Source organism: Canis lupus, chromosome 19 (genome assembly GCF_048164855.1).
Source record: "Canis lupus baileyi chromosome 19, mCanLup2.hap1, whole genome shotgun sequence".
NCBI lineage: Eukaryota > Metazoa > Chordata > Mammalia > Carnivora > Canidae > Canis > Canis lupus.
In genome coordinates this window covers 46,037,486-46,049,506 of record NC_132856.1, presented here as the reverse complement: position 1 = coordinate 46,049,506, position 12,021 = coordinate 46,037,486, and the positions used below count along the sequence as shown (strand labels likewise).

Sequence of the window (12,021 nt, the reverse complement as noted above, 5' to 3'; positions counted from 1 at the left end):
TTAATAGGGGCTTCAGGGACAGCTGTGCCATCTGTGAGATGAGAGGGGAAAAAACAGCCTCATAGGGTACCAAGAGCCTTTCCAGGGGCATGAGGAGAAGGCTTGGGGGAGGATGAGGTGTGTACAGAAAGGGGCTGTTTCCTCCCCACTCAGTGGATCTCAGGCCCCATATACCCTGTAAGTAGCTGTTCAGTGGGCTTGATCAGGGGCTCTGGGTTAGGGGTGTCCTAATTCCTGTATGGGAGCACACTCCTGCTTGGAGTGCACATGGCCTCTGTGCTCAGTTGAAGCCAGCCTTTTGTCAGAAGATACAATAATTCTTTATACCCCTTTGGAAGGTGTTTAGCTGATTTCTCATCTTTGGCCCCCAGAAATGATATTTGGTGAATATCTTCCTGCATCCATTGTCTTGTACATGTAAGTATAGCTCAGATAAATCCCAGAAGCAGACTTGCTGGATCAAGGGTGTGAGACTTTAGAATTTTGCCAGGTCTGTTGAACTGCCTTCCTGAAGATTGTTCCACTTCATACTCCCCCTGGGAATGGATATGAATGTCTATTGCCAGCTATCCAATGCTTCTGTTCACATGAGGGGTGAAGCCAGTCCCTTGCTGAGTGTACTTCTTTTATTGTGAGCCATGCTGACTCTTGGGTCTCTCTAGCCTGGTGTGCTTCCTTTCCTATGAACCATCAGCCCACATCCTTTGTGCATCCTTCTGTGAGATTGCTGGCTTTGTATTGACTTGTTGGTGCTCTTTATATATGGAGGACCATAGATATATGTCCAGGGACTAATGAGCTCTAGGATGAAGTTGCCCCAGGTATGAAATCTTTCTTTTGGTGGAAGCATGCATGTGCATGCCAATCCCTGGAGCTTAGAGGAAGCACATGAAGTCCTCTTGACCTGCTTCATAATCAACCAGAAATTTCTAAGAAAAAAATGAAGCCAGCCAAAAGCAAAATGGCAAAGATAGGGGAAGGGGCACACATGTACAAAATGGGGCACACATGTACAAAATCTTTGAGACAAGGTGTCTACAGAGAGGCACCTGCCATGTGCCAGTGCTTTGTGAGTGGTTCTAAGCTTCAAGTTTCTAAGCACTTGGCACCATTCAGGGGCATGTGGGTGGCTTGTATGGGTGGTAGCAGGATGTGCCTCCTCACTGGACCTTGCCACATCCTCAGCCCAAAGGGTAGCTGAAGGAAGTAGCTGTAGCCTCTCATTTATTGGAAGGTGATGGGGATGAGGGGAGCCTCATGACAGCCCTATGACAGCCATGTTTCTGCCTGCCCTATTTGATAGCCAAGAAAGTGAAGACCCCAAGGATCAGGGTATGTGCTTAAGCCATAGAGCTGGTGGATGGCAGAGCAGGGGTCAGAATCCTGCCCTCTACCTTTCACACCAGTAGCCAGATGGAGCCTGGTGAGGTAAGGGCCATGGTGCGGCCCTGGCAGGCTTCCTGGAGGAGTGTATCTTACTCACTGAGCTGCGTCTCCCCACCTTTGGGTCCTGGACCAACCTTGAAACACTCTGCTTAGGGCCAGGCTCTGGATTTATGTGACTCTAAGGGATCCTGGTAATGAAGGTAGCATGTTGATGCCGTATGTGATGCTGTATGTGTGTCGCCTTCTTATACCCCACAGTATCTGCAATGCTGAGTGGGGTCTGGAGAGTGGCACTGCCATCCCCAGCGCTGCCCACACTTGCTGACTCTGAGTCTGGGTCTTGATATCATCATTGGTTATTCACACACACATGAAGTTTGAGATAGATGCACCTCCTCTCCTCCCGGTCCCTGAGAGAGAGGCCCTGAGGGCTCACACCAGCTGTCCCTGACCTCCAGGGCAGTGTGCTCTGCAGAGAAGTAGAGTGCTTGGCCCCAGGCAGGAGAGGCCTGTGGTGTGGGGGAAGGTGGCTCCCTGTGTTGTCTGGGTGTAGATAGGGCCCCAGGCAGGGCTGCGGGGAGAGGGTGGGTTTCTCAGGGCAGGCCTTTTGTGGAAGCCAGGCCTTTGAGACCAGCACCCAGGATGTAGCCAATCCCTCTGCTCCAAGGGAGAGGCTGTGGGGGTGGCAAGGCTGGGGACACTCCAGCTTTCTGGCCTCTGCACATTTCTGCACCAGGCTCTTATCTCCTCCCCAGCTGTGGGACACGCAGAGCTGCAATGCGAAGCTGAGTCTGGATGATTCAACCACTCTGGGACTCCATTCCCCAGACTGTGCACCCAGTGAAGGCAAGGCCTCTCCATCTTGTTCACTCTGTGTGTTCCTACCTATGGGAAAGGGGCCAGGGGCTGACAATGCCAGTGACGTGAGAGGAGGGTAGGGAGAAGGGGGCTCCGACCTGAGTACCACAAGGAGCCTTAGAGGCTCATCTGGCATGTGGCCTTATCTTAAGAGGTCTGGAGGCCTGTTAGGAGGTGTTGGTGAGAGGACACAGTGGGACCCTGTCTGGAGATGTCCCGGTGGGGGCTGTACACTGGTGGGCAGCGCTTACCAGAGGATGGGCACACTGTGAAGCCCAAGAGTCCATGAACCAATGATATTCTCTTTGTGGTCTGCAGAACTCGGGTCCATTGTGGGAAGCTGGAAGAGCAGAGGCTTGAACTCCCAGCAGTGGCCTGGTGAGCCACGATGGGCTGGATGTAACAATGTAGGAGGGGAAAGGGGGTTTGTGAGGTGGGTATCCCCTCCACCTGTCAGGGAGAGGCAACCAGACCAAACTAGAGACTTGGAGTCTTTCTGAGCCTCTTTCCTTCCCTCCCTCAGTGGTCTTTAGGGAGGCTGCATGCCAAACTTCCTTGGCAAACCCAGGGTCTGACCACTGGCACCACCAGCATCCCAGCATTACCAGCCCAGATGAGCATGGTGCTGAGTTCTGAAGCATGTGTTGCAGCCTCCCAGGGATGGGAAGCTTTTTGCTAAGGGTAGACCATGTCCCCCCTGCTGTGTCCCGTATCCCCCCTCACTGCCCTGTGTCCCCCTCACTGTCCTGTGTCCCCTATGGCATGTCACATGTTTCCCCCCCCCCACCCCAACACACACACCAGATCCCAGACCTTTAGGACCCTGAATACCTTACAGGCCTGTGGTCATCACCTCAGGGCCCTACAGCCCCTCTGCCCCTTGGTTGGTTGCCCCCCTTTCCTGAGGCTCTCTTGGTAGGGCTACTGAAGCTGGGGGCCTGTGCCAGGTCAGGGACCTCCATTTGGCAGCAGCTGTATTGATTGAGTGCTGACAGTATGCCCTGTGCTTGGCATCAGCTCTTTTATCCCCAGTATTGTTTTGATTGCTGCTGGACAGTGGGGGCTGAGGAGCCTTCTTTCTTCTGCTTTCTTAGAAAGACCAGTACCCACATTCCTGGCCTTCATTTGTGGGCAGGCTTCAGTCCCAGAAATGGGAAAGTAAGTTCCAGAGAGCTGGAGGCTGTGGGGAGAGAGCAGAGGCCTTGGCCTGGGGTGGGTGAGGCATGGGGTGCGAGAGTCCTGGTGGGGGTTCTTGACCCCACAGGGGCCTGATCTTAGCAGTGATGGCATTGTTCCCTCCTGTTGTGTTCAGGGTGGTGGTGAAGTGAACCACACCACTCATTCTTTAATATTTTAAACAAATTTTCCAAGATGAAACAGCAGAGGGGCCAGTGGTGCTAGAGGGGAGGGAATGTAGGATGTGAGCAGGGCCAGGGGGAATGAACCACAGAAATCCTCATATACTATGAGGGTGCTGGTTGCCACAGCAGGGTTTTATGCAGGACCTAAGAAAGCTCAGATATCCTTTTGTTTAGTTTAATTTATTTTAATTTGATGTGAAATTCACATAACATAAAATCTACCATTTTAGAGTGAACAATTCAGTGGCATTTAGTGCATTTACAGTGTTGTGCAAACATTTCCTCTATCTAGTTCCGGAACATTTCCCTCACCCTAAAATGAGACCCTGTGCCCATGAGCTGTCATGCCCCACCCTCTCCCCCAGCCTGGCAACCACGGATCTGCCTTCTGTCTCCATGGGTTTGCTTGTTCGAGACGTTACATATAAAAGGAACCATACAATTTATGACCTTGCATGACTGGCTTCTTTCACTCAGTGTGATGTTTTTGAGGTTCATTCACGTTGTAGCATGAATCAGCTTCATTCCTTTTTATGACTGAGTACTATTCCATTGTGTGGATGACCACACTGTGTTTACCCATTTATCCTCTGGTGGACATTTGGGTTATTTCCAACTCTTTTTTTTTTTTTTTTAACTTTATTGTTTGTCCCAAGATGAACTTTGCCTCCTGAACCCTTATTTTGAGGTGCAGCAATCTCTGTTTAAGTTGTCTCTATCCCCTCATTGAACTACCCCCATAGGCAAACTCATCCTCTTAGGGTGGATACTGTTGGCTTTATGGCTTCCCCACAATTTGCTGTGCTGTACTTCTTGCCTGCTTCTTTGGTTGTGATAGACAGGGAGATCCCACCCACCCTGGCACATTCTGGGCCTGGGTTCAAATCTTGTTGTGTTGCCTTATAGCTCTGGGACTATGGACAAGCCACTCACTGTGACTCTATCCCTGGAAAGTAGGACCAGTGGGCCTTTCCTCTGGGCTGGGCAGTCACCAAGTATAGTCCAGAGCCAAATTCTTTGGAAAATGACTTTATAGTCATGTGGCTGCTCTCCCCTGGGGTGTTGGGCACGGAGCTCACAGGGCAGGTGTCAGAGGAGCTGGACCTCCAAGAAGGCTGGCCTCTCCTGGGTGTGACACCCCTGACCCTGGGGACCAGAGCTGCCTTAGAAGCTGTAGGTCCCTCTTCCATACCTGCGCTGGGGCTCTGTGCCAGCACCCTAATCCCTACCCCCACCCTCTGCAGGGGAGAGAAGAGGTTTGCCCTCTGGGACAGCTTGCTAGGGCATGGGAGACAATGATGTAACATGGAGAGTCCTGCACTACAAAGTGAGCACTCAGGAGACACATTTAGAATGAAAAAAAAAAAAAGAAATAAAGTTTAAGGGGAGGGGTGGAAGGAACCCAAATGTCCACAGATGGGTGAAGGGATCAAGAAATTGAGGTCTGTCCATACAATGGAATATCACTCATACATAAAAAGGAATAAAGCATTGATTCATGCTACAACATAGATGAACCTCAAAAACATGCTGAGCGAGAGAAGCCTGACACAAAAGGCCATGTAGTGTGTGATTCCATTTACACGAAGTGTCCAGAAGAGCCAAATCCAGAGACAGAAAACAGAGTAGTGGCTGCCAAGAGGGGATGAGAAGTGACTGCTGATAGGGATAGGGTCTCATTTTGGGGCGATTAAGATGTTCTGAAACTAGCTGGAGGTGATGGTTGCACGGCGTTTTGTATGTACTAAATGTCACTGAATTGTTCACTTTAAAATGGTGACTTCAATGTTATGTGAATCGTATCTCAGTTAAAAAACAAAATGGGCATTAGAACCTCCTCAGGTCCTAGGAGAAACCCTGCCCCTTTCACAGGTGGCAGATGGAAGCTGGAGAGTCAATGTCCTTTGCCAAGAGCCAGTTGGTGGGTAGGTGGCAGATGCTCTTGGGACCCAGGTTTTGTTTTTGCTTCTCCAGGACTAGTTCTGGCGATTATGCATGCGCCTGGGGCAGCTTCAGAACCCAGCCGAGCCAGCCCAGTGTCACTGGGCAGAGACTAGACAGACCTAAGGGTCTGAGCTCAGCCCCCACCTCTGCTCTCCTGCAGCATGGCTGACAAAAATGGAGCTCTCAAGTGCACCTTCTCAGCACCCAGCCATAGCACCAGCCTCCTGCAGGGCCTGGCTGCCCTCCGTGCCCAGGGCCAGCTCCTGGACGTTGTACTCACCATCAACAGAGAGACCTTCCATGCACATAAAGTGGTCCTGGCCGCCTGCAGCGACTACTTCAGGTGAGCACAGGTCTCGGGGGACAGGCCAGAGAGTATCCACCCAACTAAAAGGAAGTGATCTCTGTGTCAGCCAGCTTGCCAGCCAGCCAGCCAGGATGGCTCTGAGGGAAAGTAGGTGATATTGGCCACACATTTGGTAAACTTCGAACTTTTTCTAGGTTTATAACTTTCTCAAACTTTTAGGGGATGTTGTGCAGGCAAGCAGAACATGCCTGGGGGATAGAGGTGGCCTGGGCACCCAGTTAGCAGTTTCTGCCCTGGGAGAGTGCCAGGGCTTGGCCTTGTTTTCATTCTGTCTTTATTTGACACCTGTGTGTACCAGGCACTGTGCTTGACTTTGGGGGTCCAGCAGAGACAAATCTCTGCCTTCCTAGGTTCCTGTACTCAGGCTGAGGAATAGGACTGACATCTAGATGGGGGGGTCTCCAAGTGTGCCAGGCTGTGTTGTAGTCCCCTCACGATAGGTGAGGCCTTCCTGGGTGTACTGGTCAGTCTGCCGTGAGAGCCCTTTGCTAAAATCTTCCCTGTGTTGGGTTGTGTGGGGGAAGTGAGGGCCCCTTGGAGCAGGGCTAGGGCCATTCTCACCAGTTGGGGGCTGTCACGGGCTAAGGACAGTATCCCTCATTTCCTCAGTGACCAGCTGGCCAATTCTTCCTGCCAGGCTGTGACTCTGCCACAGAAAGCTGGGGTGCTGTCCTAGGGTGGTTCTCTGGCCCCACGTTGCCAGTGGTAGCTGAAGTGCACGTATAGACTGTCTCATAGAGCCCCAGCCTAGGTGCGTTCTGAAGGCTGCATGGTCCTTGAAGCTAGAGTGGCAAGGCTGGGATGGCTTGTCCGGTGCGCCCCTCAGCTGCCCGCCCCCCAGGCTCAACAAGGCTGTTCTGGGGAGCCAGAGCAGCCAAGCCATCTGGGGCGCCGTTTCTATTTTTATTCTGGATTTGGGGACGGGTGGGCCGGCCCAGCCAGAAATGCCCTTTAAAGGCTCCTCTGCGCTGGCATTGCAGCCGGCGAGGCCTTAAAAGGCAAAGCTCCCTCCCGTCGCTGTGGCTGCCTCTGCCTTCGATGGGCTGATGGGACTCATGGGGACAAGAAGGGGCAGGGTCTGGGGGGCTCCCCGAGCTCTGCTCCTAGAAGGCTCCATGGGGGTGCTGCTCAGAGTGTTGGAGAGTTGTTAGTTGGTGGCCCCGCAGGAGCACCAAGCACAGCTGTCCCCACTCCGGGACCCGAGCCCAGACCACCTGACTGTCTGACTGGCGGACAGGTATCTGTTGGATGAATGAATGGATGAGGGAAGTTCCTTCTCCTTGGTCAGCTGTCACAATGTGCACTTGCCCCATGAGAGGAACCTCTTATGAACTCCCAGAGGGTGCTTGGGTTCTTGCCCCTCTTCCTGATGGGGGCTTCCCAAAGGCCATGGAGTATTGTGACCCACGTCCAATTTCTTTCACTGGTGCTCACATGAGCGCTACTTCCCAGAGCAGGACAGAAAGGCTGACAGCTGGTGTCACTCAAGGGGGGGGGGGAGGGGGCTGTCTCACAGTAGTCTAGGGCTTCTGTGGGCCATTCTTGGGGGGCTTTCCTGACTGTCTGGGCCTTTCTCTGGAGATGATGGTGACTTTGGCAGGGCCTCCTAGTGGATGCTCTGACCTGGGGACCCTTACTCCCTCCCCACCCCTGTGTGTGACAGGACTGAGACTCAACCTGGGGAAGGTGGAGCCATCTGCCCATGTGTGCCAGCTGGTGAAGGGCTGGGCACTGAGAACCATGGTGCACGGTATTCTTGGGGTGCCTGCTGTGTGTGTGGTCTTACAGGGCTGGGTGCCACAGTGGGGCTGGCACCTGTCTCATGGCCAAAACCAAGGTTTGGCCTTTTCCTGCCCACCTGTGTATCTGCCCCCACCATGAGCAGCATCCCCACCCCAACCCCTCCCACTGAGCCAACTGGGTCCCAGCACTCCACACCTCTAGGTAGGCTGGGCGTGGTCCCACATGGAGGGACAGAGTGGCGAGTTGCTGTTTGTAGGAAGACACATGACTTGGATGGATTAAAAATCTTTCTTTTCTTTTTTGCATGTCTTTAATGAGCATCTGGCCTCTTTCCCCTGGTTGGCTGTGCCCTGCTATGGCATCTAGGGGCCAGGCTATTCCTGGGTGGCCTTGAGGCCCCTTGGCAACCCTGAGCCCACATGTTGTGTTTCCAAACTTCAGGGCCATGTTCACGGGTGGCATGAGGGAGGCGAGCCAGGATGTCATCGAGCTGAAGGGTGTGTCAGCCCGTGGCCTGAGGCACATCATCGACTTTGCCTATAGTGCCGAGGTGACGCTGGACCTGGACTGTGTGCAGGATGTGCTGGGTGCGGCTGTGTTCCTGCAGATGCTTCCTGTGGTGGAGCTGTGCGAGGAGTTCCTTAAGGCCGCCATGAGCGTAGAGACCTGCCTGAACATCGGCCACATGGCCACCACCTTTAGCCTGGCCTCGCTCAAGGAGTCCGTGGATGCCTTCACCTTTGAACACTTCCTGCAGATCGCAGAAGAGGAGGACTTCCTGCACCTGCCGCTGGAGCGCCTCGTCTTTTTCCTGCAGAGCAATCGGCTGCAGAGCTGTGCCGAGATCGATCTGTTCCGGGCCGCAGTCCGCTGGCTGCAGCACGACCCAGCCCGGCGGCCACGGGCCAGCCACGTGCTCTGCCACATCCGCTTCCCGCTCATGCGGTCGTCAGACTTGGTGGACAGCGTGCAGACGCTGGACATCATGGTGGAGGACGTGCTGTGCCGCCAGTACCTGCTGGAGGCCTTCAACTACCAGGTGCTGCCCTTCCGGCAGCACGAGATGCAATCCCCACGCACAGTCGTGCGCTCGGATGTGCCCTCCCTGGTCGCCTTTGGTGGCACGCCCTATACTGACAGCGACCGCTCTGTCAGCAGTAAGGTGTACCAGCTGCCTGAGCCGGGTGCCCGCCACTTCCGGGAGCTCACAGAGATGGAGGTGGGCTGCAGCCACACGTGCGTGGCTGTGCTAGACAACTTTGTGTACGTGGCCGGGGGCCAGCACCTGCAGTACCGCAGTGGTGAGGGTGCTGTGGACGCCTGCTACCGCTATGACCCCCACCTGAACCGCTGGCTGCGCCTGCAGGCCATGCAGGAGAGCCGTATCCAGTTCCAGTTGAACGTGCTGTGTGGCATGGTGTATGCCACGGGTGGCCGCAACCGGGCTGGCAGCCTGGCCTCAGTCGAGAGGTACTGCCCACGGCGCAATGAGTGGGGCTACGCCTGCTCTCTGAAGCGCCGCACCTGGGGCCACGCGGGTGCCTCAGAGGGGGGCCGCCTCTACATTTCAGGCGGCTATGGCATCTCTGTGGAAGACAAGAAGGCGCTGCACTGCTACGACCCTGCCGCTGACCAGTGGGAGTTTAAGGCACCCATGAGCGAGCCCCGTGTACTTCACGCCATGGTGGGTGCTGGCGGCCGCATCTATGCCCTGGGTGGCCGTATGGACCACGTCGACCGCTGCTTTGACGTGCTGGCGGTGGAGTACTATGTGCCCGAAACAGACCAGTGGACCAGTGTGAGCCCCATGCGGGCTGGCCAGTCAGAGGCCGGCTGCTGCCTACTGGACAGGAAGATCTACATCGTGGGGGGCTACAACTGGCGCCTCAACAATGTGACGGGCATTGTGCAAGTATACAACACAGAGACGGACGAGTGGGAGCGTGACCTGCACTTCCCAGAGTCCTTTGCAGGCATTGCCTGTGCCCCTGTCCTGCTGCCCCGGTCGGGGACCAGGAGGTAGCTCCTGGGACCCCTGGGGCCTGGCCCGGCCTCATGCTATCTCTGTGAGGGCTGTGTTGAGCGCACACTGGGGCCACAAACCACAGAACACCCCCTGTCCCGGTCCATGGGCTGACATCTTGGGGCCCATTGTGTTGATAAGGCCCCCTCCTGGGGTTTCTCCTTCCTTCCTAGAGCAGATCCTGGCTTTGTGCCCTCTGAGGAAGCCTGCCAGTGGTGAGGCTGACATGTCATGGCAGCAGATTCACATCTAAGGAAAGGAGGTTTCCTCACCTGTCCCACATCCCCGCTCATGGAGGGAATCGGGGTCTCCTTTGAGGTGTTGTGTGGCTTTGTCCCACTTCTTTCCTCCTCTAGCTCGGCAGTTTCAGACATTTGGATGTGAACTCATGAACATTGATCCCCAAATCCATGGTTTGCACCCTGCCCCCTTCCCAAGTTTCTCATGTCATATATTTTTTACAATAAACACCACCCCAAACTCTGTAACACATGGACCTCTAGGAGCCCATGAGTTGGCAGGGAAAAACCCAGCTCAGAGTTGACCTTGAGGGTGGGCATGTTTCTGTCTCAAGTAAGCCTGGGCTGCTTGGGTGGGAGGGTGGGCTTGGAGGAGAGTCTTGCACTTGTTTTCACGCCTGTCCTGGGTCCTGTACCTGTGGTGTGTTCGGTTGTTCACTTCCAGAAGCCAGCTCTCAGAGATGGTCCTTAAAGTTGGCCTTCCTTCCACCTGGCGCTGGGCGTCTCCTGGGGCCTTGATGAGGAGCGAGCCGAGATGCCCCCGTTCTCGTCCTCACCCCCTGGTTCAAGGGGCACACCTGCTTTAGAACTCACAGTGTGTCTGCTTTCCACAAGTCTAATAATTTCTTTTTCTCTCCCTTTTTCCAGCCATCTACTCCTGCCTTGTCCCGTGTTCAGGTTGTCATGCCACCAGGCCTGTGCCCAGTCAGCAAGGCAAGCCGGGTGGGTGGTGTGTCCTCTTCCTTTCAAGGGCTTTGTGGCATCTCTGGCCACATTTGTTTTGGTGTCAAACCTCTAAAGCTGGTTTTTGGTTTTTTTGGTTTTATTTTGGTTCTGTTTTGCTTTTTTTTAAGACACCGGCATTGCTGTCTTATAAATGGGATTTGTACCCTTGGGGCAACTTAAAGTGTCTCTTCTGCTGCTAATGGACGATTGATGTCGTGTCTCTGTGACCCACTCACCGTGTAAAGAATTAACCTCATATCTTAGCAGATGTCATCTCCTAATGTTTTCCTTCATTTAATAAAAATGTTACGGTGAAAAGATGGAGCAGGCCCAGTACTGAGCTTGTGGGGCCTGATGGGTCACAGATTCTTCATGTCCTCGGTGTAGTTAGGGGCTCCTCTCCCCTCTTTGCCCTTTTCCAGTATTGCAGAGGAGCTGGAAGGAGGGCTGGCCTCTGGCTCAGGGGTAGGGGCAGTAGGAATTGTGGCCAGAACTTCTACTGAGTGCCTGGAAGACAGAGGGCAAATCTGCCCTGGGCTGGGTGGCCTTTGGAGAGACTCTCTCCAGGTTCTTCCATGAGCCTGGTGGCTTGGCCCCCTGCCACCAGACAGCCCCCAGCTCTTGGCAGGTTGTCTCCATCTGCTCAGTACTGGGATGTGAGATTGGGGATCTGGGGAGCCCCTCTCCCTGGAGGCCATGATGGGGGAAATACAGGGCAGGTCCTAAAGGAAGCATGAAGTCATCACCATTCCATATGGGCCTAAGAGCTCTGTGAATTGCCCCCAACCTCTGCTCTCATGGCTGGCCTCGCTGCGAACTGGCCTGTATGTTGGAGAATGCCTGCATTTCACAGATAGCTTTCTGAGAGGGGAGGCTTCCAAGATCACCCTCAAAATGCACTCGCAGGCTGGTGCTCCTATGCAGCAGCCATCAGGGCCCCAGAGCAAGGCTGGATGTGTGGGTGGGGGGCAGTGTTGAAATAAAAACTTGGTTTGGAACCAGGAAGGAGCCCGTGCTGCCAGGGGCATTGAAACGAAAGCAGCAGCCCTTGGGGACTTACCAGAACATTCCAGTCCCTTTTCACCACCCCTCACCCCGACCTGAGCTCCCCCAAAAAGAACCCTTCCCTGCTAGAGGCACGGCCCCTTCAGGGGGGCAGTGAGAATCTTTTGCCAGCTGCAAGTCCCCCCAGATCAGCTCACACCTCAGAACATCTTGTCCCCAATGAGCTGGCAGGGGTGCCGGCGCAGGGGGTGGGGCTGCAGAGGGAAGGGGGGCGCTGCCGTATCTAACCGGGTTGATTGTGCATAACCGTCTGGGCTGGTTCATGGAATGTTCTCAGGGGCCCCCTGCCCCTCCCTCTTCACCCCCCCC

At 54.5% G+C, this 12,021-nt stretch overlaps 1 protein-coding gene across 10 annotated transcripts in view; it reads left to right on the top strand.

The window, feature by feature from the left end:
- Window positions 1-10,967, top strand: part of KLHL26 (kelch like family member 26) — a 28,307-nt gene extending 17,340 nt beyond the window's left edge. For 2 of the 10 annotated variants that reach the window (XM_072786670.1, XM_072786674.1), the window contains 3 exons: window positions 5,710-5,892; window positions 8,101-9,678; window positions 10,570-10,967. In XM_072786670.1, coding sequence (XP_072642771.1) covers window positions 5,710-5,892; window positions 8,101-9,678; window positions 10,570-10,720 — 1,912 coding nt within the window. In that variant the 3' untranslated portion in view covers window positions 10,721-10,967. Of the gene's footprint in view, window positions 1-2,603; window positions 2,623-5,579; window positions 5,893-8,100; window positions 10,179-10,569 lie in introns of those variants that run through there. The other 8 variants (XM_072786676.1, XM_072786672.1, XM_072786675.1 and 5 more) reach the window with 8 other exon arrangements.
- Window positions 10,968-12,021: the final 1,054 nt, after the last annotated feature.